This window comes from Bos mutus, chromosome 10 (genome assembly GCF_027580195.1).
Source record: "Bos mutus isolate GX-2022 chromosome 10, NWIPB_WYAK_1.1, whole genome shotgun sequence".
Taxonomy (NCBI): domain Eukaryota; kingdom Metazoa; phylum Chordata; class Mammalia; order Artiodactyla; family Bovidae; genus Bos; species Bos mutus.
The window spans coordinates 32,587,696-32,614,306 of NC_091626.1; the positions used below are offsets into that span (position 1 = coordinate 32,587,696).

The following is a 26,611-nucleotide window of genomic DNA, read 5'->3' on the forward strand; positions in this document are numbered from 1 at the left end:
CATAATTAGTCAGGTCCAAACAGCTTAGTGGTAATTTGTGTGCTGTTCAACAGACAGATGTTGCTTTTCTCCCTCAAATTTTAAATTTACCCAAGAGTTCTCTTTGGTAGCTCAGGGCATCTCAGCATCGAGTTTGGAAACTGCAAGGCTTAAAGTCTTATTTTTTCAAAGAAATGTGAATCTCATTAAAAGACCTTTAAAAGACAGAAGACCTGTTGAAAGCCAAAGATTTGAATTTTGGGTATCAATATAGGTTATAGGGAAAAGTAATGACTCACTCGAATATTCTTTTTGCATTCATACATTTATTAGAAATTTTACTTTCATACGAACAGCCTGTTTTTTGTTCAGTATCTTTAGCTTTTATATGGAAAATGTTTAATCTGAGAGGTTGTCTACACTTATTTGCAACAGAAGAAAGCAAATGAAAGAAAGAAAACTACCTCAAAGAAAAATCATAAAACAGGTTATTACACAAATGGCAAATAAAAACAATAATAAATTATACCAAAATTTTTTCCACACTTCTCCACATAAATCTGAAGTATTTTGTTTTTCTTCCTCTAGAAAGTAAGAAAGCTTTTAGAACTGAAAGGTACTCACCTAAATGTAAAGAAAACTTTCTAATTTATTAATTTATTTTAAATGTATCAGAGAAGGCAATGGCAACCCACTCCAGTACTCTTGCCTGGAAAATCCCATGGATGGAGGAGCCTGGAAGGCTGCAGTTCATGGGGTCGCAAAGAGTCGGACACGACTGAGCAACTTCCCTTTCACTTTTCACTTTCATGCATTGGAGAAGGAAATGGCAACCCACTCCAGTGTTCTTGCCTGGAGAATCCCAGGGATGGGGGAGCCTGGTGGGCTTCTGTCGTGGGGTTGCACAGAGTCGGGCATGACTGAAGTGACTTAGCAGCAGCAGCATAAGCTATCCAGTACTCCATGTCTTTTCTTTCCAAGGAATTAAGCAATATATCTTCCAAATGCTATACTGTGTATGTGGGTTATACCTCAATAAAATTCTGTGTGTGTATATAAAACCTACAGTAAGGAGGAAAATTCCTTTTAGCTATTATAGGAGAAAGAACCTGAACTCTTTCCAATACTTTGGAGAATTTTTCCAACAATTGTTTACTCATTCTTGGTCTCTCGTTTTTGGATTGAAAATGAGGGTATCCAAACAAAATGAAAAAAAAAAAAATTAAAATTAAGCAAATGCCATAAGACTGAAAATACCTCTTTCATCTGTTCCTTCTTTGTCTCCTCAAAACAAGCCTTTAGTAAACGAAGGTTTTCCACATAAGTAGCCCAACATGCCAGAACTTTTTGTAGAGTGGACTTCACATTAAGTATATTTTCTCTATACATGGAAAAATGATATTTCACCATCGTATATTGTTTACTAATATTTGGATATTCTCCAGCTATAATGTTAACAAGACAAGAGAGCAATTTTAAAAAACAGTTTTTCATTAAGAAAATAATACTGCTAAGAAAAATATTGGCATACTAATTGACAGTGGTAAAATAAATATGTAAACTAACAGTATTAACAGTGAATGCAAGAATTTTCCAAAATATACATATATGTAAAACCAATTCCTAAAGCATTAAGATACATAAGGAAAGTGAAACAAATGAAATGTTATTTTTAAGTGATGGTCATTCCATCAAAAAGAAAATACAGCTTTACCCAAGTTGTTATGAATTTCTTCACATTTTTGAAACGAAGTTTCAAGTTGAGCTAGGAACTCTTTTTCTTCAATAAATTTCTGGGGGTGGAAATGAAAATAAAACATATTGACAATTTTTTTTAATGTGTCAAGAAATCCAGACAGAGACATAAACATTGATGAAGCGCTTAGGCACCAAAATTTCTTTACAGTAATTAATACTACATATTTGGGTAAGTAGTTCATGAAGAAAGATAGTTAAGGTCAAAGAAACATACATATGAGTATTAGCAATATACAAGTACGAGACCTGACAAAGTTTATCTTAATGTAGTGACACAGTTCTACCTTGGTTTTTCTCATGTCTTTACTAATATTGAACAATTTTTATTAGATATGTTGAGCATGATAATAAATAGATACAATCAATCATCTACCAAAGACCCTTGAGAAATACCATTATCCAAGTTATGTGTCTTAAGCAAGCAAAATCTTTCATGGAAGAACAGACAATTAAAAGCTCATTTATTATACACTTATGTGGCAACAGTATGATTATTTAAATGAAAAAATGAAAAATCAAAGTAGGAAAAAGAAGTTAAAATACTCAAAATCTAATTTAGAGTGATGATTCCTATTCAGGAATGTACAGCGTTTAAATCATAAACTGAAAATAAGTATTTCCTCATCATGTTTTCCCAATTTTTCCACTGAAGTTCATAATCTTAGATTTTTCTTTCTGGCCCTCATTCCAAAAGCGGAGGAACAGGGAACGCACTGGCGGTCCAGGGGTTAGATGCGGCACTTTCACTGCCGTGGCCCCGGAGCCACGGTTGGAGAACTAAGACACTGCAAGCCACACAACATGGTCAAAAATAAAAACAGAGATACAGGAAGAAGGGTAATAAGGCCGAACTATAGAAATGACATTGCTAGGATGCTTCAGTTTTAATTTACCATATAAACACATATATTTAAGTCATTTGCAAAAATTTTTCCTATAAATTGTAAGAGCTAAACCCCTCCCCCAGAAAAACCTCCAAGACAGAATTTACTGTTTTGCCCATTCTTTAAACTTGAAAGGCTAAGATTAAAATGTTCTAAGAAAAATTTAATTTTTGAATAGAACCATATATCAGAGTGGGGAAAGATATTAAGCAAGATATCCAGTAGGTGGAAATAGGAATTTTTTTTAAAGGAAGTAACATTGAAACTATCTCTAACTATTTTGTAACTTAGCCTGGTTAACTCAGTTTCTTCTGTTGTGCTAAATAATGTTATTGTCTCCTTCTTACTCTTCTCGATGTCTGTCATTTGACTACCTATAATCTTTTTCTCTAGGTAATATTTAAGCTACCGAAAGCTACCAAGAAAACTCATCTCAAAACCTGAAAAGTTAAGGGATATTGTGCTCAGGAAACATGCAAACTCAGAATCATGGAGAACAGTTGTCTAAGACATGAAATAAAGTAGCTTACATGCCAGTCTTCCAGCAATAATTCCACAGATTCTTTGCTCCCGTATTTGATGTTCCAAACAAGCAATTTTGATTTCACCTCCTCTAGCAAACCAAGAACTGAGCACTCATAGTAATGAAATTCTAAACGTGGAATGACTTTTTTCCCCGAAATGTTGTTGATTCTGGAAGATAGTGCAGGTTTTAGAATTTAATTTAATACGATTGGCCAAATGTGAAAAACCTGTTTGGCATTTTAAAAAATACTGGGGCTTTAACATTTTCTTTTAATCACATGGAACTCAGATGCATCCTCACCTCTTTTTTTTTTTTTTTAAGTAAAACAAACATTGTGATGAGATATAAACCAGCTATTTCTAAGATAAAAATACCCAACAGAATTATGTTCTGAAGAAATTATTCCCCTATTGAGAACTTCTATGATAAAATGTTAATCTCTAAAACATTTTACTGAATTTGAAAACTTCCATATAAGAATACAACAATAATTTCCACATTTACATATTAACAGCTTTCATTATTAAAGGTAATACCTTCTTACTATCATTCTTTGAATAATGAGAAAAGAGAAGATGATGTGGACAAACACCAATTAAATAATCTTTAGTTTATAGTTTTTTGGAGTTTATTAAGTGCTCTCATATACTTCCTCCCATTTCACCTAGTATTCCTTGTGAGACATGAACACAGTGATTACCATTACTCTATATTTACAAATGAGAAAATGTGCAGAAAGACATAATAACTTGACCAAAACCAAGATAAAGAGCTCAGTTTCTGCGTCTAACTCCAGAACTTTTTCTACCACCATATCCTCCCAGGAAATAAAAGAGGAAGTATGTTATCATGCTACTATTACATAAAACACGAAGGAATTGTTATCAAGAGCTAAAGACTAATTGTCAAAAATTATCTACAAATCTGTATTTCCTGCTGCCTGCAGAACCGTGTTAGTGTTCATACATGAAGATGTCAGCAGTGGTGAAAGGATGGTGGTACAAACCGTCTTTTCATTTCCTCCAATTTTTCAGGGGGTACCAAAGGCAAATGGTTTCCGTCTCTATTTTCAAACGCCAGGAGAGTATTCAAATGGCAGTCAAATTTATCCATCAGACTCTGAAAAGAAATTCAGTATAACATGAACCACATTTATTGTCAAACTCTGTAACCAAGGGTTTGTTAACCTCATTTGCTCTGTGCACGCATTGCATCTTTTTTAAAAGAAATTCTAAAGCCCTTACATTTTCAACTAAAATGTTGTGAGTAAATATTTCCATCGTAAATGTTTTAAACTAGAACATTTTACAGAGAGGCAGACTGTGGTTTCTCTGGTAAAAGCATTATCAAATTCTTTTGTTTTCAGATGTATTTTCCATTCAATTGTGGGCTCAAATGCTATAAACCTCACCTATTAAATTCTTCCGTATCATTTTAGTGAGAACCCAATCTCCCATGTTTTAAACAGTCTCCCCTCTCCTTTTTGGCCAGACTTTACAGTTGCTTTAGGACTTACTGGACAAATCGTTTTGGGTCCCAAAAATCTCCAGAGGAATCACCTAAACCATCCTCAAATACCCACTATATTTCCTTCCCTTTCTTCTAGGAGAAAAGTCTTCCTCAAGAACAGTTCTAACAAAATATAGATTTTTCCTTGTTTCTTCTTTGCCAACCTGGAATAAAGTAATTTTCTCTTGTGTTAGAGCCATGGCTTCACTGTAATCCTGGGAGACTGACAAATCTTCATCTATAAGCTTTTCTACCTCCTGGAGCCAAGTTTCTATTTGATAAAGGGGTGAGGGCAAGACACGATTCAACTCTGTTTGCCACACGTTAATCTGAAAAAAAAAAAAAGGAAAGATGTTCTTCAGTAGACACTTCTCTAGTTTATTTGTTCACATACAGTATGCTTAATCCTCTAAAGAATTATTTTAAAACAACCCTTTAAACACAATACTTTAATTCTGATATGTTAGTCAAGGAAATACTGATCAATAGGTATATTTCTAAGTATCATTGGCTAGCTGCTGATCGAGAAGATAATTTGTTCAAAAGCTTCAGAAGAGGGTGCAAGAATGAAAACAAATGTTTTGATCAACCCACAATCAGTTATAAGAAGGGAATCAGAAATAGTTACAGCAAGGGGGTAAAAAGTTAGTTGTAAATAGTTACAAAGTGGGGGTAGACTACTGTACTGAACGACCATTTGAAATCCTATAATCCCCTGTCTTCTCTGACGTAACATCTACAGCTAGCAAGCAGATGTATAGGTTATTTTCCTCACTAGCCCCAATCGTCTATTTATATTAGATATCTCTACCACATCTCCTGATTATTTGTCCTTCACCAGAGCCCCCGCCCCTCAATCCCACTGCCTCCTCCTTCCTCAGTCTTCCCACCACTCCTGACATGTGTGCCCCAAGCCCTGATTACCTTCTCAGGTCTTTGCTTTTTCTGCCCCTTCTACCTGAATTTTCTCCCTGCTGAGGAACCACCAAAACTCACTCACACATTCATACATTCACTCATTGAGCCAATTAGAGGTACACGAATGGCAATGTGGAGGTGGCTTAAATATGTGTGCTCAAAACTGAAAGAAGCAGAATAACATATAATACCAATTTATACAACTTAATACATGGTTACGTAAATACTTTACTGCATTTTGAAAGAACATATAAACGAAAAGATACATACTAGGCACATCACAATGGTGGCCTAAGGAAAAAGAAGAATGGAAGGAGGGTATGAGGATAAAAGCAAATAAACAGGCAATTTGTGTGTGTCAGTTGCTCAGTCATGTCTGGCTTTTTGCAACCCCATGGACTGTAGACTTAATAAGTGAATAAAATAGGAGTAGGATCTTGTCCAGATTCATGTGTCATGAAGACAAGAGTAAGTTTAGCACAACTGTCCACACATCTGAGGGTCAACCAGATGAACAGCAGCCACAGCTCCTGCCAGACCCACCTAGTGGGGGAAACAAACAAGTTCATGGTTACAGTAATGTGTGAAGAAGTGAAGTGAAGTGAATGCTGCTTAGTCATGTCTGACTCTTTACAGCCCCGTGAACCATAGCCTGTCAGGCTCCTCTGTCCATGAATTCTCCCGGCAAGCACTGGAGGAGGTAGCCATGCCCTCCTCCAGGGGATCTTCCTGACCCAGGGATCGAACCTGAGTCTCCTGCATTGCAGCCAGATTCTTCACCATTTGAGCCACCAGGGAAGCCCATAGTAAAGGGTGGTCAGCAGTATAACAGAGCAAAGGGCTGGGGAGGACCCCACACTGATGATGAAAGCATAAGTTTTAAATTTCTACTCTCTCTTTTATCACAGTTCTACTAAATAAATTGTCAGTATTCTTAGAGTTAAGTTGCTTTTATAGGTAAGAATAGGCAAAAATTAGGTTACTTTTTAAGAATAGGGTTCTTTAATTCATAATTAACTCATTGAAAAACATTTATTGGTTGCCCACTATATACAAGGCAAGTATTAAAAAAAAAAAAAACCATTAAATCCACAACGCAAATACAAAGATGTAAAATGAGAACAAAGCTAGGCTCTTTTAAGGCAGTCAAATGGCACTATTCATAAACTAGAAGCATGGAATTTTCTGCATTTTGGTTTGCTTTTTTTTTTTTAACATTATTGAGGTATAACTGATAACACTGTAAGATATTTAAAGTGTACATGATGGTGATTTGATATACATTTACATTGTAAAAGGAGTCTCACCATCTAGTTAATTAACATTCATCATTTCACATATTTATCTCTTTTGGCAAGAACATTTACATTTTACTCCCTTAGCAAATTTCAGTGATATAATACAGTGTTAATAGCTATAGTCACCAAGTTTTACATTATCTCTTCAGACCTGAATCATCTTATAGCTGAAAGTACCCTTTAACCAACTTCTCCCTGTTTCCTACCACCTCAGTCCTGGACAACCGCTTTTCTATTCTCTGTTCCTATGACTTTCATTTTCTTTTCTTGGCCTCGTCATGATGCTTGCAAGATCTCAGTTTCCAGGAATTGAACCCAGGCCACAGCAATGCAAGCCCAGAATCCTAACCACTAAGCCATCAGGGAACTTCTAAGTTTGACTTTTTAAATAAAGATTCTGCATATAAGGGATGTTATGCAAGTTTATTTTCTCAAAACACATGTAGCAAAAGACAGCTTTACAATCCTAAATCATTAATTATATGCCGTGAAGCCTCCAGGTGGAAAAAAATGAAAAAGAGATTCTCATTATTATGAATTTTAATATAAAGAAGCTAGGATGTACTTTTATTATATATATATATGTGTGTGATTTATTATTATTAGCATTTCCCCCAAAATAAACAGAAAACTGGCAAACAACTGAGCAAAAGATGAGCTAAGAATGATACCTCTAACTCAGCTATTATTCTTTTCGCAACTGAAAGAAAGCTGTATGTTTGTTTATTTTTAATTGGAGGATAATTGCTTTACAATGTTGTGTTGGCTTCTGCCATAGATCAACATGAATCTGCCTCGGGTATATGTATGTCCCCTTCCTCTTCTGTCCCTCCTCCCACCCCTCTAGGTTGTCACAGAGCACAGGGTTGAATTCCGTATATGCTTTGAAAGAAGACAAATGTGAGTTTTCTGACTGTGAGCTGTACGCTATGCAGCAGTAGGAAGAGGAACGGTAGAAGGCAATATTTGCCTTTCATTCTCCTTCCACTCTTAACATAGAAAACTAGTTCTATGCTTTCTTTCTCAGTGTTGGAAATTACTTTTGAATTTGGATGAAAATTTATATAAGATCTTGTCAGGTCAAAATAACACAATGTGGCTATTTCCTATACAGGCTTAAAATTAAACCATTTATCAAGATACTTTGAGATATCTGTGTCCTCAACCAACTGAACCAGAAACTGGATGGTATTCACTGTTATACATATGATAACTTTAAAATTACTAAGTTTCATTATGTAACACCAAGAAAATGAGTGGCAGTCTGCCTAAGGATTGGATTTTCAAGCTACCATCAATTTGTAGCACTTACTTTTGTAAAATAGTTCTTTTAATGATTTTTCCTCATTATTTTGGGTGATTTTTCCAAATCATAGGCAGCAAAATGAGGCCAGATCTCAGTGGCCTGGAACAGCCTGAACTATACAGACAGCATCTTCTTCCTCTCCTGTCTTGTTGAGGATTTGTAACAGAGTTCCTGCCCTTCACAAGGATCAGAGTTGTCAGAGCTGTGATCAGAACAGGAGCTGATAACACAAGGAGCACTGCCACTTTATGGGAAGATTTCTGGAGCTGCACTGGTCCTTCAAAATTAGGGACTCAGAAAGTGTGGCTCTTTTTAAGCCACTGAGCTAGTGTTGAACACATTTCACAGACGGTGTGATAAACGTATTCTGAAAACAGGCTGTCACTCCAGGTGGTCAAGAGTCTTGAGCAGGGATTGGCAAAGTTTTTCAGGGCCAAAGAGTATTTGTGATGCATAATCTGTTGTAACTGTAAATTCACTAAAAGTCAATTAGCCATTTAAGATGAGCAGATTCTATGGCATATAAATCATACCTCAACAAAACTGTTTAGAAAGAATGAAGACAGGACTTTGTTGGTGGTCCCAGTGGTTAAGAATCCACCTTCCAATGCATGAGACATGAGTTCAATCCCTGATGGGGAACTAAGATCCCACATGCCATTGAGCAACTGAGCCTTTGCACCACAACCAGGGAATCCCCAAAGCACTACAACTAGAGAGAAGTCTGCATGCTGCAATGAAGAGCTTGTACACTGCAATAAAGACCAGGGAAGCCAAAATAAAAAAAGACCTGCAATACAAGGTAAGTTAAAAGAAGTTTTCGAGCTGAAAAGAAGTGAGTTCAGAAACTCAAATCTCTAGGAAAGAACAAAGAACAATGGAAATGTAAATAGTTATATAAATATGAAAAACTGATTTTCCCCTTAATTTATTTAAAACACATGACTGTTTTGAACAAAAATTTATAACATGGTCTTGGGAACTATAAAACATATGTGTGTGTCATACATATATATAAAGCAACCAGTCATAAAAAGTGAGAGATTTGATTGCAAGACTTCTACATGTTGTAAGAAGTTGTACAACTTAGAAGTTTACAACTTTTAAGTAGATGGCAAAAATTTTATAATGTATATTGTAATCACAGTAAAAATACAATATGAGGTAGAGTTAAAAAGCCAATAGCTAAATTAAAATGGGATTTAATATGTTAAAAATTAACATAATCTAAAACAAGGCAAGAAAAGAAAGAATAGAGATACCGAAAACAGAGGTGTGTGTACTTAGTCGCTCAGTCATGTCTGACTCTTTGTGACCTCATGGACTGTAGCCCACCAGGTTCCTCAGTCTGTGGGATTCTTCAGGCAAGAATACTGGAGTGGGCTGCCATGCCCTCCTCCAGGGGATCTTGGAGGAGGGACTGAACCCAGGTCTCCTGCATTGCAGGCATATTCTTTACCATCTGAGCCACCAGGGAAGCCCTCCCAAAAAACAGAGGGGATAAACATTAAAAAAGGGCTTCCCAGGTGGCACTAGTTAGTGGTAAAGAACCCGCCTGCCAATGCAGGAGATGTAAGAGACACAGGTTCAATCTCTGGGTCAGGAAGATCCCTGGAAAAGGGCATGGCAACCCACTCCAGTATTCTTGCTTAGAGAATTGCATGGATAGGGGAGCCTGGCCAGCTGCAGTTGATGGGGTCACAAAGAACTGGATATGACTGAAGCAACTTAGCATGTACACAAACATAAAAAAGCATAAGATGATAAACCTACACTGAAGTATATCAATAATTACATTAAATATTGTGTAAACACTTGAGTGAAAAAGCAGATGTTGTCAGAGTGGATAATGAAGCAAGATCCAATTATATGCTATCTATGAGATGCCCTTTAAATAGAAAGACTCAAATAGGTTGAAAATAAATGAAGGAAAAAGATGTGGCATACAGTCAGCATAGTAAGAATGCAATGATGATACTGATATCAGATTAAGTAGACATCTAGAAAAATAGTCTTACCAGAGATAAACAGTAATATTTCATAGTGGTAAAAGTGTTGATTCAGAAAGACATAACAGTCATAAATGTACATACTTAATAACAAAGTCTTAAAATACATGACACAAAATTTGACTAAATTAAAGGAAGGATTGCTACAGATTTTAATAATCCTCTCTCAGAAATTGGTAGAATGAATGTCTAGACAAAATGACAGTCAAGGCATAGACAATCTGAATACTACCAACCACCTTGTCCTAGCTGATATTTACAGAATGCTATATCAGATGACTACAGAATACATGTTCTTCCATATATACCACATGGTATATACCATAACACATGAGTCAATAAATTTTAAATGACTGAAATCATACAGATATATCCAGACACACATTTATCACTACACTTTCTCTCTGGGTTTGTCCCTACCCACTTGAAGCATCTATTGATATTGACACATGGTCCTGTCCCAAAGCAGAGAGGAGGCTGCAGGTCAATACGGGTAGAATAAGGATTCCGATTGCAAGAACTGATGGCAGATACAAAAACTTTGGATAAGCCTGCAATTTCTCTCAAGAGAATGTTATAAGTTCCTATTCATATCAACCACTACTCAAACGAGATCATGGAGAAAATATAGTAACATTCTTACAACTTTCTGTTGAAGCATCTACCCTGTCTTTTACAGAATTCCTCATGGAAGTCTAAAGCTCTAGTCCAACAAACGAGCTGCCCCACAAAAATGTTCTAATCAACGTAACGCAGTAACCTGGTAGTTGAGACCATCCCAGGCTTCTCTCAACTGCAACTGATCTTTATTCAGGTCATCTACATTCCTTTTTATTGTCAGGACATCCAAAAAGCGTTCTTTTTCTTTGTTGAATGACTCCAGAAAGGACAGCAGGCTCTACAATTAGAAGAATAAAGACAAATGTTTAAACCAGCTTATAAAATGTAATTTGCTATTTGAAGGTCTATAGCTGTAGATTATATTTAAATTTTTACTTAGAAAAAAACGAAAATTCCCTAAATCTAGGATCCTCTCACCAATCCATTTTCTTTCTTCAGTGCACCCTCACGATCTGGGCACCCTTATAGTGACATAAGTCACAGCTTTTGCCTCTACTGGAGTAAGGCAGCAAGGCCACTCAGCTCTAGAGGACAAGTCGTAATAACCCATGAAAAATGTAAGTTTCTCCTCCCTAAATATGTGTTCACAACAAAATAAGAATGAGTGGAAATAAGAATTAAATGACAGCAGTCAAGTATAAATGGTTTTTGAAGTGTCCATGATTTACTGAGCTTCAGTCAATTCTTCCCAAGTCATTTTATACGAATTTTAGAAAATACTGTGTCTTTTGGACTCTGTGGGAGTGGGGGGGATGATTTGGGAGAATGGCATTAAAACTTGTATAATATCATATAAGAAATGAATCGCCAGTCCAGGTTCGATGCAGGATACAGGAAGCTTGGGGCTGGTGCACTGGGATGACCCAGAGGGATGGTATGGGGAGGGAGGTGGGAAGGGGGTTCAGGATGGGAACACGTGTACACCCGTGGCGGATGCATGTTGATGTATGGCAAAACCAATACAATATTGTAAAGTAAAAAATAATAATAATAATAATTTTAAAATAAATAAATAAATAAAAAGAAAAAAAAAAGAAAATACTGTGTCTTTGCCCTCAAAAACTTAATAAATAAATCTTTTCTTGGCATGTATTTGTGTGAAATACTGGTATTTGAGTCAACAACTGCATAAATACTATTCAAAAGATTACCCATAAACTTTGGCCATGTTTCTAATTAAATTTTGTGTTCAAACTGAGGGATAATTAAATTCTTTCTAAAAATAACCTCACATAGTCTTTCATTTAGGAAGCCTGAATCTGTGGTACTTTAGTAAATCAAAGAGAGAGCAAGATACTTTCTGTGGACACTGAGCGCCTTGTTGAAAAAACTCTAAGGGCAGAGCTCAGAGGCAAGAAGCACAAGAAGCCCACGCAGTTCAGACAGAAGGAAGATGAGATCCCTTCCTTTGGTGGTGGCTCCAAACCAAAAAGAAAGGGGAGGCCAGCAAGTCACACAACCCACAGAAAGGCTGGACTGGATTCATCCAATTCCCTCCCTTAACCAATGTGGGGATAAAGACCTAGAGGTGCTCATGCTGGGTAGACCCATGAGAGTTTCCTTTTTAGGATGGTGACCAGGTGGGGAGCACACTGGGTTCTGAGAAATAGACCTGTGGACCTTCACATTGGCTCCTGTTAAGTCTCTTTCAAGATGCAGAGGGAATAACTGCTTACCCTGGAGAAGCATCAGGACACCAAGAGAGCTACAGCTTTAAAGCTAGACTTCATTCAAATCCCACCTCTACCTCATAGTATCTATGTAACTTTAGATAAATCCCTTGGTCCTCCTAAGTCTTATCTTCATCTGTAAAACTGAAATAACAATACCATACTCTGCAAGATGTTATAACATGTAAAATGCTTATCAGCAAGGTGCCTGATATGTAGCAAATGTTCAATATATGGTGATAATATCAGTTGTTATTACTCCCCAAAGGACATGCTGGCTGAAACCCTGCACTGTACTTCCAGGATGGCTCCATTTCTGATTTCCTAATCTTTTTTTCCTTCAAATTCTTTCTGAAAAGCATATTTCTGCTCTAGACCAGGGATTGGAAAACGTGTAGTGTAACAGGCAAGATAGCAAACATCTTCGTCTTTGTGTCCTGGGCCATATGGTCTCTGCTGTTACTATTCAACAATGCGATGAGAATGAGGTCACAAACCATACTTTAATGGGCATGGCTCATATACAATGTATATTATAATATAATATATTCAATAACAGTGTATTCATAAAAAAGGTGGTGGGGTCAAGAGACCAGTTTGCGATTTCCACACTGAAACCTTACTACTCAAAGTTCTCTAAGGATTAGTAGAATCAGCACCATCTAGGAACTTGTGAGAAATGCAAAGTCTAAGGCGCCATCCCAGAACTACTAATTTAGAACCTGTACTTTAACAAGATTTCCCAGAAGCTCTGTCCCTAGAACTCAGCATTAAAACCTGGGAGTTCATTTGGTATTTAAATAATTAGCTCCGAAAGATTTTTTTTCTAAAAACATCCTACTCTTCCCTAAGAGTAAACCACAAAAAAATTGCTGTTTAAAGTCATACTTACTTCATACGTTTTACAGTAGGTCTCATTTTCTGAATCCGTTAGCATTTTCTGTACCTTCTTCTCTTGTAGAGCTAACCAGACCATAGCATCTTTCACCTTTCCCTGTAATTCACACACACCCATACACACACATTTAAAAGTCTATCCTAAATAGACTGATTTTTTTTAACAACAAAATTAACAACTTCAAACAGCAGTGAAATAATGTAATCACTACACACCAGTGACTCACTTGTGTCAAAGAAGGATTTTGCTCATGTAGCACCTTAAATTTTAAAATGGACTGAAACTAGAATCTGAACAGAACGTGCTAAAAGAACAGGGCAATCAAGCTCTTAGCTTTTGGCTCATTCACTTCCATCATTCTTCAATTTTAGAGAATGTTATTCTAAATTATTCATTTATAACAGGCATTTCAGAATTCTGCTTTCCAATAAACCCAAACATGGGTAACTCAAGAAATGTTTACATCTACTAAATAAATGACATCAAAACATATCTTGAACAGTTTAAAGATGCTACAAATAACACTATTAAAGGCTTTGGTTAAGCTATCCTATGGAAATGAGCAACATTTAGATTCTCGTTTAGGTGGTAAACTTGCACACATTTAGAAGCAAAGTTTACTGCTGGGGAATAAAGCCAAAGAAATTACATCTTACTTCGTTTACTTTTTCCTTTAACCTTCGTTTACTTTTTCCTTCCTACTAAGGAAGAGTGTTTCTATATATTTTTGCATCTGATTTCATGGACAGTTGAATTTTTAATTTTAGTTTTTAATAAGAAAATTAATTAGAAAAAAGAAGTTCCTCAGCAGGTCAGAAATAAATGAAGTACATTATAAGCCCAAGTCTCAGCTTGAGTCTCTCCTCCAGAGTCAGCAACAATCTGGCTTGGTGCCTCAAACATAACAGTTGGGAACACATAGTCCTAAATTCGTCAAACAAAATGCAGTAATACGACTGCATGCTTACATGTCTGAGGAAGTAGTTTACATTTAAAAATAATATTGAAAAACATTTTACTAAATTCACAGCACTCATTTATCCATAAAGAAGCAGGTTGTTTACTTTCAGCTCTGATTTTTATGAAATTTCCACTCACAATACTTTGTGTAACTAACTGAAAGTCAAAGGAAAAAACTGTAAAAATCTGATGGAAATTCAAGAGTGTCTCAACAAACAAGGATTAAGAGTGGAACACAATGATTCCATTGATACGAAGCTAAAGAACAGGTAAACTGGAAATATGCTAAAATTAGACCGTGATGATGGTGCACAACTTTGTAAACAAACTAAAACCACTGAACTGTACATTTTAAATGATTTAATTTTATGGTATGTGAACTGTATCTCAATAAAGCTGCTAAAAATTACAACAGAGAAAAGTCTGATATCTCTAAACTGTTTTTAAAGCCTGCTATAAGTTGTCCTATATAGTACCTATCTAAATGTTGTCTTAGGTAATTCAGCAAAGTTTAATAAATTACTGCTTTTAACTTTAAAAAAAATAAGCAAAACTAATCTACAGTGAAAGAAACTGGAGTGCTGGTTGCTTAGGGTAGAGGAGTAGGGACAGAGAGGCACAGTGAAACATCTGGGTAACAGAAATGTTTTACGTCATGATTAAAGTATGACATATGGTGTATGCATTTGTCAAAGCTCACTGAACTGTACAGTTAAGATCTGTGTGCAAATTATGCCTCTATGCTAACAATTAAACCATTAGTAGGGTACAACAAAAATGAGCTTGGTTTGTACTTATAAAGACATACCTGGGCTTCATCTCCAGACCCAGGTGCCTTCTTTGAATACTGCAGAAACTGTGCCACATAGGTCATGATCGACTTTTCATCAGGATTAACAACATCCACGTCTGCAAAATACACCAATCAGCCTCAGGTGTGATTTACTGTAATACTCAAGAACAGTATTGAAATGAACATGAAATGAATCAAAGCAGTCAACCAATCATGCAATCTCTGCACACTCACCCTTGCTCCAAGACTATGCAGTAGTTAAGAGTTTAGATCTGGAGTCACAAGGAGCTGGGTTGAATCCTGGCAGGAGTACATGCACAGCCTTGGTTTCCTAATAATAAAAAAGTCACTGTGCATGTTGTGTGTACAAGGACATAAGTAGTCAGGGAGGGTGGAAAGGAAAAGGATAGCCTTCCTCTTTCTGGTGATTCAATGCAGAAACTCCTCCAGGAGTCTAAGAATATAGAGCAAAGGGAATTCACTCCTGACACACTGGTCTCTGCACTTGTACCTAAAGAATCTCAAAGAGTATATGCTGTATAGAAGATCTGTTCAAAACATCCACAAGATTTTATTCATTCATTCATGGAACAAATACATTTACTGAGAGCCGTCTATGGGCCAGTCTTTGCATTGTACTGAAATTGTCCATGGTGAAATAAATTTGGAAAATGCTGATTTACACAAATTTAAAATATTATAAATTAATTAAAGGGCAGAACATCTCCAGGCCTATAATAAATTAAGTAATTTGCAAAATCAAAAGAAAAGATTGCAGTACGTTACAGGTAAAATGAACACATGATTTGGGGATGTCTTTAGCTATGTCCAGTGAAGATATTGACAAGGAAATCTATGTTTATTAATTCCATTAAACTCAATTTAAAAATATTTGCGGACAGTCAACAAATGCAGGTCACAAGCATGACATGTAAGGCTCAGACTTTGCTCACAGGGACTGTCTCATCCCTCCATTCAGCAAGTAGATGCTAGACTCCTGAGTAGATGCTAGATGCCTTAAGACATTATTTGCCCCTCAACGAGCTTGCAGTTAGGAGAAAAACAAACAAATACAACAAATTATGCATGCTTTAGGAAACATGTTTCCCAGTGAATGCTTTAAGTCAGCTGAGAGAAGAAGTGAAACTAATCTATATCCAAATAATAAACGTAAAGACAGTAAGCACACAAAAAGAATCAATAAAAAGGTAGGAGTGGGGTTTCAATAAAGAAAGGATCCCTAAGAGTTATCTTTTATTGGAAAAAATATAAATATCAAGAGATACATAAAATAATTATATCACCTTAACTGGATACTTTAAAATATTTTTACTGGATAAGAAGGAATGCATAGTGAATAAAAGTATTAACAAGATTGTCTCAAAAGATAATTCCCTTATTCAAATATGACTTTGGTATTTGGTCTGCATAAATAATCATGATGTACTTCACATTTTTGACCTATTATTTAAACTATATAAAATGAATTATAGGAAATCATTTATACAGTGGAAATTTGTTTTGATTAAATTGTTTATTCCTCTAGTTGCATGGTTATTTTCACATACTAGACTAGAGAAAATAGTTAACACTAGTAATAAAGGCTTAGCAAACACAAGGAGAGGAGCAGTTAAAAAACAGAAATAGGAAATAAAGCAAAGCATGGGGGAAAATGAAGAAATTTTTAAAAGATAATGAAAAGTCAATTAGGCAAGACAAAAGATTAAAAAACAAAAAGAAGTAAGAAAAATAAAGGAGGGGAGAAAAAACAAGAAGATGGGTGAAGGTCAAATAAGAAGGATTATTAACAAGCAACAAGAAATCAGACTAATAACAAACCTAACATTATAGAAATATGGAACCATTAGCCTAACTTAGGAATATCACCTAATTTAACTTCTACAAAAACAACTAAGTTTCAAAAAAGTAAGAATCAGTAGCAGTGAGCATACGCAGCACCCAGACCTTGGTTTCCAATACCATTCTCCAATAAAAGGAACCAGGGCTCCTTGGAGGAATGACTGACCCAGGACTACAGTAGGAAGTACAGAAGATGAGCCTGGAGCATCTCGTAGTGCCAGAGTAAGGAACTGCCCATGAATGGAATTTTTTCTAATTATAGCAATAGAATAAAGTAGTACTGAGTCTACAGTGACATAAATAGTTGGATAAGTACATAAATGGAGAAGAATAGGCAAATCTCCTGTGCAGAATTCCAAATAATTTATGTAGCCAACCTGCCCTCAAGGAGAGTGAGCATAGCTCTCCTGAGCGTGGGCTGTGCCTGGTGATTTCCCTTCAGAGAGGAGAGTATGGGATAGGGGAAACAAAGAGTAATTTCACAGTGGAGAAAACTCACAACTACTACCTCAGACAGGAGATCAAGGTCAACATCAACAGTGCTGTCGAGCTGACAGTCTGAGAAGAAGCATAACACAAATTCCATTAGAGAGGCATCCAGCAAAATACCTGAACAGTAATCCTCAAAGCCATCAAGTTATCAAAAACAAAACAGAAAAAGGTCTGAGAAATCATCACAGTCAAGAGGAGCTCAAGGAGATATGATGACTAGATGTAATGTATTCTGACAGGATCCTGAAGAGAAACAAGGCGTTGGGGGATGACTAAGAAAAGGTGAACAGAGTACTGCCTTTATTATAACATAACAATATTGACTCATTAATTGTAACTAGTGTACTGCACTAAGATATTAACAATAGGGAAAACAGTGTCCAGTATACAGGAACTTATTGTACTACCTTCCCAATTTTCCTGTATATCTAAAACTGTTCCTAAAAATAAAGTATATCAAAAATTAAAAATAAATGAAGTATCAATAAATGTTGCAACATATTACGGGTGAACTTTGAACATTATGCTTAATTTAAAGAAGTCAGTCACAGAGCAGTTCTCCTGGGTTCCTTATCCAGCTGCTCCCCACCCAGGCAAACTTCCCCCCAAAATTCTCTTGCTTTGTCAGCAAAATAAAATATAGAAAGCCAGCCACAAAAGGCCAGGTATTTGTATGATTCCATTCATGTGAAATTTCCAGAACTGGCAAATCTACAGGGACAGAAAGTAGATTAGTGGTTGCCTAGGGCTATGAGTGGAGGGGAGGCAGGGTTGACAGGGTTGGGAGGTTGCGGGAAATGGCAAGGGACTACTAATGGGCTCCCTGGGTTTATTTAGGGGGTGCCGAAAATGTTCTAAATTTGATTGTAATGATGGTTGCAAATTTTGTGAATATACTAAAAACCATTCAATTGTAGAGTCAAATGGGTACACCACATGGCATGTGAATATATCCTAATAAGGCTATTGAAAACCAGAAAGGTTAAGTGACAAAGACATAGTCAACTCAGTCAGTGATGTGCTTATATCAGCCTGAGAGAGCTGATCGTTAAATTTTCAGCAGTTCCATAAGTCAGTTGTTAAACACAGCATTAAAAATTAAATTAGATAAATGTACAATTACATAAATTATATTAAAACAAGGGTAATAAATACTCAAAACTCATCAGTACTCAACTATTTCTTTGCAGTTTACTTATCTACACGCCTGGGACTATGCTTATAGTATCTGTAAGATAGAAATAATATGCAATGATATACTACTGTGCATCTTTTCCCAATGTGTTCAATGACTTCACATTGGAGGCAAGATTTATACCACAGAAAATCAGCAAATGTGGGCTTGATTTGCTGTTTCCTTGAGTGCTAAGAGGGCTATCCTGGTGACTCAGATGGTAAAGAACCTGCCTGCAATGAGAGAGACTCAGGTTCAATCCCTAGGTTGGGAAAATCCCCTGGAAAAGGGAATGGCTACCCACTTCAATATTCTTGCCTGGAGAATTCCATGGACAGTGGAACCTGGTAGGCTACAGTCCATGGGATCACAAAGAGTTAGACATGACTGAGAGACTAACACTTTCTGAGTGCTAAGAAAGAGATGGAGAAATTGTTAATAATGCAGGTTAATCTTAAAAGTATGTCCTGTCTATAGCTGTCAAACTGTGACTATAATAAAACTCAAACTTTTCCAGTATTCTTTCAGCAATAATTTATTTACATCACTGAAGAACAAGTGAAGTTCTGACATGCCTCTTTGCTGTTGCACTTACTCATTAATGCAAAGGAAGTTACCCACCCACACTGATGTCAGAACTGTACCGGTTCAGCAACTGCAACCAGAGGCTGGCTACAGATGGATATAAGAGTTTGGCAAAAATCATCATAGGCATCTGGGGGCTATATGGAAGTTCTAATAAAGTGCATCATATATTTTTATTTGTAAATTGTGCTACACATCCTTTAAACATGTGTGTGTATAACACATACACACACATACACACGTACATACCTGTTTCAGAGAGCCTAATATTAAACACTGACGTACACACCCCTGTTGTTGAGCCAAGACTAGAATTTGTACCTCTTGACCTGTTAGTTCATTGTAACTCTCACCACATGCCATTTTTATGACCTTACTGGTGCTTTGTTTTTTTGTTTGTTTTAATAAATAAATAAATAAGCTTTGGATACATTATGAAGGGGCTTCCCAGGTGGCGCTGGTGGGAAAGAACCCTCCTGCCAATGCAGGAGACATAAGGTTTGATCCCTAGGTCAAGAAGATCCCCTGGAGGAGGGCATGGCAATCCAGTCCAGTATTCTTGCCTGGAGAATCCCATGGACAGAGGAGCCTGGTGGGCTACGTCCACAGGGCCACAAACAGACACAACTGAAGCAACTTAGCACGCACGTTGGGAAACCATGCAATCCAAAGTACAGTGCTTTTCCAGAAGTGAATTTTTTAAATCTTAATTTCATGAAGTTAAACATAACCTGATAATTATCTCTTTGAGTATAGCCAGTATTTGGGATTTTGCTACTGTTGTTAACCATCCAACAAAACTTAGCACAGTCAATGGCAAAGCTGGACCCGCCACAGAGGAAGAGACGGAAAGTAGCTTCTGTCCTCACAGAGGTCCAGCTTTAACTAGGAGAGGGAACAGGAAAAGGGAGGTACAGAGACAACAGACAACTCAAGTGAAGAGTGTCAGTCGCTCAGCCATCTCTGACTCTTTGTGACCCCATGGACTGTAGCCCACCAGGCTCCACCATCCATGGGATTCTCCAGGCAAGAGTACTGGAGTGCGTTGCCATGCCCTTCTCCAGGGGATCTTTCCGACCCAGGGATTGAACCCTGGTTTCTCGCATTGCAGGCAGACTCTTTACCATCTGAGCCACCTAGACAACTCAAAGTAATATCTTACTTGAGAAATTTTAGAAAAGAATTATCAAATCAAGGAGGCCACAATAGAACACAATAAAAGAAAATTAAGACAAAGACTCACATTATTCCACAAAACAGCATCATTTGCTTTCAGCTATGACATCATCCCTGCAAGTACTAAGTCTAAGTAATTGGTAGAAATTCTTAATTTCATGAAATTTAAAGGAGTTTAAAGTTAAACCCTCCAGGACTTAAATATCACGCTGTTATGTTTGCTCATATGTGGATACTATTTTCAAATCCTCTTCACACTGGACATTGTTTCAAAAAGAAAGAAGCTTCTTTACCTTCTGGTTCCAGCATTTTGGGGATTTTTAATTCTTGTTCTGCAATTCTGAAGGCCTCTTTCAGATTGTCTCTGTTGGATCTATGCTTCACACTCTTCATGTCAATCAGGTCTGGTCGCAAGGCATGAATGACAGCCAGGAAAGCCATCCCATTTCTCCAGCTTGACTTAAAATCTGTCACATTGACAGATTCATACCTATCACAAAAGAATAAAAACATTAAAAATACTATTTAAAAGACTATACCAAAGTACCTCTAATCTATTCATCAGGACTTAAATTTCAGCAAATCAAATTATGTCAGTCAACCTAGAAAAGTATTTTATTTTAATCATAAGATCAAATTAAAGTAAAATGTCAAGTTTGATAAGGCTCACGACACTACAAAATATTGGTTCTCAAAGTGTGGCCCCTGGCCCAGCAGTAATAGCTTCACTTGGACTGCAGGTAGAAATTCTCAGGCCCAACCCCAGGTCTACCTGAATCATACTCTGGAAGTGGGCCTGAAATCTGTCTTTAAAAGTCCTTCACATGACAGTGATACTCAAATTTAATGCTCTTCATTCAACAATCTGTTGGCTTGACTAAGTTTGGATCTCTATGAACCATTAAGTTCTTTTCACTGGAAGAAATAATTTTATTTCTCATTGGAAAAAATTAAACAATATTTTGTGCCAAGTCAATGGTCAATAGTTCACTGTATAGATGACTGCCTTTGTCACTCCTCTGCTTAGAATGGATTATGAATGAATGAATAAACAAAATGTAGCATGTTCATAAAATGAAATATTTAGTCCAAAAAGTAACAAAATTCTGACACATGCTATAACATGGAGGAAACTTAGGGATATGATGCTGAATGAAATAAGCCAGTCACAGAAGGAAAACTGCTACATGATTCCACTCATATAAGGAAACTTGCAGAATGAAATTCACTGATAAAGAAAGTAGACCTCTGGTGGCCAGAGGCTGAAGGGAAGGTGGGGTTGGGAGGTGTTAAACAGTTACAGAGCTTTAGTTTCACAAGATGAAAAAAGTTCTGCAGACAGTTAGCAGTGATGGTTACACAACTGTGAATGTACTTAATGTCACTGAACTGTACCCTTAAAAATTGTTAAAGTGGTAAATTTTGCTATGTATATTTTATCACAATAAAAAACTATTCGAAAAAAAAAAAAACATCATAGTTTGTATTATATTTAGAATAACATCGCTCACTCTGGCCCACAAGGCCTTACAAGCTTTGGCTCCTCCTGACCTCTCCCGTCTTTCTATCTCTCCTTTCTTACAATGCTGCAGTGTGGCCGGACCACACTGACTCCATTTTGTCAGCTTCAGCTTAGGCCTGCTAGTCCCATCCCCTCTTCTCTCTGCATGACCGGGCTTGGCCTGCTCACGAGGAATATGCCCAAGCCAGGTAAGTTCCCCATCAACTTTTTCTCTTGCCTTCATCTGATATGGAAACTGGAAGAATGCCTTTTGCTGACACAGATGGTTAATGGTCAAGACCCCCAGGGACAGCAAAAAACCCCTGGTTCCTGTTGGTGCAGACATACCTCTCTCTTCGTAATTGATTCTGTTTTTTAGCTTTGGCCCCTTTAAATCCCCCTGTACCCCTTTTAGGGGCACGGAGTGCCTCTGGATCCCTGTCTGCCTGATCCTGCCTGTAAGTGACCCACAATAAACTTCATAATTGCACTTTATGGAGTTGCCCACTTCGTTCCTCAGTCTTAAAAGTTCCTTTTCAGTTCAGAGGCTATTTTTCAGCATCTCCACCTTCCAACACATAGCAACACCAGCCTCATTCCTGTTTCTCGATAGCCCTTTTAATCCTTCTGCCTGGACACTCTCCCCAATCTTCATATACTTCAAGCCATCTCTTCAGGTCTCAGCTCAAAGGTCTCCTCAGAAAGGCACTCCATGATCACCTCAGATAAAGGAAATCCTCTTCCTACCCCTGACATTTTCAACCGTAAGTCCTTCCTAACTTTATTGCCAACTATACCATGAACACATATAAGGCTAAAATTAAGAGAATACACAGTCAACTAAAATAGTCTTGACTTTTAAAGAACTCCCAGCATGGTAAAACTTTTTAAAATCTAAATCCACCTTCCAGATGCATAAGGGAATTGTGCCTAACGAAAAGGATATTTGAAGACTACTTTATTTGTATACCATAACGGGCCACCTATACATGGGCATGGGAGTGAGATAAGTTACTCAGGTGATACCACCTTCTGGTCTTTAAAACCAAGAGTGGCTGAGCTCGCAGACATCTACATGTGAAAAATTCAATGCGAGAAGGAGAGAGTGAGCATTTTCTTCTTCTGACAGGGAAGTTTTCAGGTAGCTGTCACACCTATTTGGCCAGATTTTCAGACCTGGAGGTCAGTAAGGTTATGTTGGTGGGTACAGCTACCCTGTGTGTCTCCCCTGGTCACAGCAAGCTACTTACGAGGCACACTGCTCCTGAGCCCACTGGAGAAGAGCCTTCTTTGCAGACATCCGCCATCTTTCTTGGACTTTGGAGCATTTCTTGGCTGGAGGACTTGAGGTAGGAGAGGAGTCAACTGCACTCACACTGTCCAGGGAAGGCTGACTGTAATTGCCAGGAAGAGTCCGGGCAAGCTCCTCAATCTAAGGAAGACATAATCATTGTTAATGTGTACGGAATCATAAGTTAGCAGCACTGAGACAAAACCTTCAGCCAAAACAAGATCTAAAAAGTATCATTTAACGGTAACAGTTTACTTGTGGTAAAATGAGCACCGCACAAGTCCCTGAACAATGCCATTTGGCATCCGGGGCTACACTTTGGTTTTCTTTCAGTGGACTACTGAAGGCAGGCATCTATTCACCACCCCCACCATGCTTACAGAGCACTACACTGGTGCTCAACATATGTCAATCAAAACTCAACTGAGCTTAATTGAGCTAGTCAAGAAAATTTCTGGAGAGACTGGGTCAATTAAAATGCACCCTTGATTATAAACAATTAAAAAACAAATATACATACAGGAAAAAATAATCAAACACATGGAGATGTTAAGTTTCAAGAGAGAAAAAAATCCCTCTTACATATATTAAAAATAACCTCATTGATCATTTCAGAAATCTAATTGTATACAGCAAGAAGACAGTGTTTTCACTCGTAATGCAGGCAAAAGTTTTTAAAAGATAACAGTAATGAATATTCATATATTGCTGGAAACACATAAATTGATTCAGATTTCTTGGATGGCAATATGATAATACCTACAGAAAATGTTAAAAGACAAATCTAGAAACAGCTGTGTTATTGAAAGATGTACACTTTTTTCCAATAATTTCAGATTTCCCAAATAACCATTAATAGTAGGTGTGACCAACACAATGAACAAACCTGATCTGGTTTGCAAACCGCCTTGCACCTAAAATGGGACCCAGTACATGTGTATTTATATAAATATATTTATGTAAATATAGACTATTTACCAAAATTGACATGCTGAGCCATAAAGCAAGCCACAGAAATTTTGAAGGACTGAAATAATTCAGATTATATTTTCTGACCATACTGAAATTAAACTAGAACTTAATGAAGATATAAAAAATAAACTTCAAATATTTAGAAATTAAGTCATAGATTGTTATAGAACCCATCAGTCAAATGAGAAATCATAATGAAAAATTTAAAATCTTTTGAACAGAACAAAAATGAAAATATTATATTCTTGGATTAAAAGATGCATTATTTAAGAGATGTCAACTTTTTCCAAATGATTTTATACTTTAATCAATCCTCATTAAAATTCCAGTAGGTTGTGTGTGTAAATTAACAATAAGCTTACCCAATGGTATATCTCAATTACATCTCAATAAAAAAATATTATATGGAGATACAAAGAGCAGAGAAGCCAAGGTAATCTTGATAAACAAGTAGGATAGCACACTATCAGATATCAAGACTGACTGTACAGCTAAAGAAATTAATCTAGTATAGACTTGGTACAAGGATAAATAATGGGACAGAACAATCTGAAAATGGAGCCATACCTACATGACTACTTGATTTATGAAGGTGATACTATAGCGTAGTAGGAAAATGAAGGTCTCTTCAATTAATGTTGGACACGTGGACACGTGAAGCGGGAGAAAGGGGAGGGTTGGATGAACTGGGAGAGTAGCACTGACAATATATACACCACCACGTGTAAAACAGATAGCTGCAGAAAGCTGCTGTATAGTACAGGGAGCTCAGCTCGGTGCTCTGTGATGACCTAGAGGGCTGGGAGGGAGGGAGGCTCAAGAAGGAGGGGTATATGTATACTTATGACTGATTCATGATGTTGAACAGCAGAAACCAACACATGTAAAGCAATTTTCCTCCAATTGAAAAAAAAGAGAAAAGCACAGGAAGTGCAGACACTTGCTATCACAGCAAACAGAAGACAAAAAGTGTTCTGGAAATGAGAAAGTTATTCTGCACACAATTGATTTAAAGTTGCCTAGTAATTATACTAGATGTGTTTAGTATCTTTCAAGACCCTATGTAAAGGGACAGTTTTTCTTCCTTATATATCCTAATTATTGGGAAAATGTGATATTTCTTCATTCCCCTGCAAAAAGTATCAGTTTCTGTAAGTTAAGATTTTCAATGCTTATCAATGTCCTTGGTAATCCCTAACTCAAGTCAAGTTCTCAGTAAAGCAAGGGGAAAAAAAAAATTAGTGTTGGGTCAACTGGATAGCCATATGGAAAAAGTAAATCTTGATTGCTTTAACATAACATATTCACACAAATCAATTTATTCTTCTTTTTAACTCTGTATTGAAGTATATTTGATTTACAATGTTGTATTAGTTTCAGGTGTACAGACAAACCAATTCATTCCTGAAAGACTGCAGATCTAAACGTAACATGTGAAATAATTAAGCTTTTAGAGATATGCTGTCCAATATGATAGCCAGTAGCCACATGTGACTATTTAATTTTTAAATTTAATTTCTCAGACATATTAGCAACACTTTAAGAGTTCAATAGCCATAGGTTGCTAGTATCTATTATTCTGTACAGTACAAGTATAGAACATACCCCTTATTGCAGAAAGTTCTACTGGAAAGAACTATTCTAGAAAGTAAGAGAATATCTCCATGATATTGGCAATGGGAAAGAATTCTTTAAAAGACATAAAAAGTACTAGCCACCAGAAAAAAAAAGAAGCTGATAAATTTGAACTACATTAAAATTATGAATGTCTGTTAATTAAAGGATTGAAAAGGCAAGTCACAGAGTCAGAGAAGATATGTGCAATTTATATATATACCCAACAAAGGACTTAGATCCAGAATATATTTTAAAACTTCTATAAATCATTACACATAGCAGAATACCTAAAATAAATGTTTTTTTTAAATGTCAAGTATTAGTGAGAATGGTTCCAAATAGGAAAGGAGTACATCAAGGCTGTATATTGTCACCCTGCTTATTTAACTTATATGCAGAGTACATCATGAGAAACGCTGGGCTGGAAGAAACACAAGCTGGAATCAAGATTGCTGGGAGAAATATCAATAACCTCAGATATGCAGATGACACCACCCTTATGGCAGAAAGTGAAGAGGAACTAAAAAGCCTCTTGATGAAAGTGAGAGAGTAAAAAAGTTTGCTTAAAGCTCAACATTCAGAAAACTAAGATCATGGCATCTGGTCCCATCACTTCATGGGAAATAGATGGGGAAACAGTGGAAAGTGTCAGACTTTATTTTCTTGGGCTCCAAAATCACTGCAGATGGTGACTGCAGCCATGAAAGTAAAAGATGCTTACTCCTTGGAAGGAAAGTTATGACCAACCTAGACAGCATATTGAAAAGCAGAGACATTACTTGGCCAACAAAGGTCCATCTAGTCAAGGCTATGG

General features: G+C 36.8%; 1 protein-coding gene across 6 annotated transcripts in view; it reads right to left on the reverse strand.

Annotated features, from left to right (window-relative positions):
- SYNE2 (spectrin repeat containing nuclear envelope protein 2) overlaps window positions 1-23,348 on the reverse strand; it is a 239,426-nt gene extending 216,078 nt beyond the window's left edge. For all 6 annotated transcript variants that reach the window (XM_070377739.1, XM_070377742.1, XM_070377741.1 and 3 more), the window contains exons 1-10: window positions 23,168-23,348; window positions 20,710-20,906; window positions 15,145-15,245; window positions 13,371-13,472; window positions 10,948-11,085; window positions 4,821-4,985; window positions 4,154-4,266; window positions 3,152-3,314; window positions 1,694-1,772; window positions 1,237-1,424 (exon numbers count right to left, since the gene is read on the reverse strand). In XM_070377739.1, the coding sequence (XP_070233840.1) occupies window positions 1,237-1,424; window positions 1,694-1,772; window positions 3,152-3,314; window positions 4,154-4,266; window positions 4,821-4,985; window positions 10,948-11,085; window positions 13,371-13,472; window positions 15,145-15,245; window positions 20,710-20,906; window positions 23,168-23,217 (1,296 nt within the window). In that variant the 5' untranslated portion in view covers window positions 23,218-23,348. The remainder of the gene's footprint in view (window positions 1-1,236; window positions 1,425-1,693; window positions 1,773-3,151; window positions 3,315-4,153; window positions 4,267-4,820; window positions 4,986-10,947; window positions 11,086-13,370; window positions 13,473-15,144; window positions 15,246-20,709; window positions 20,907-23,167) is intronic.
- Window positions 23,349-26,611: the final 3,263 nt, after the last annotated feature.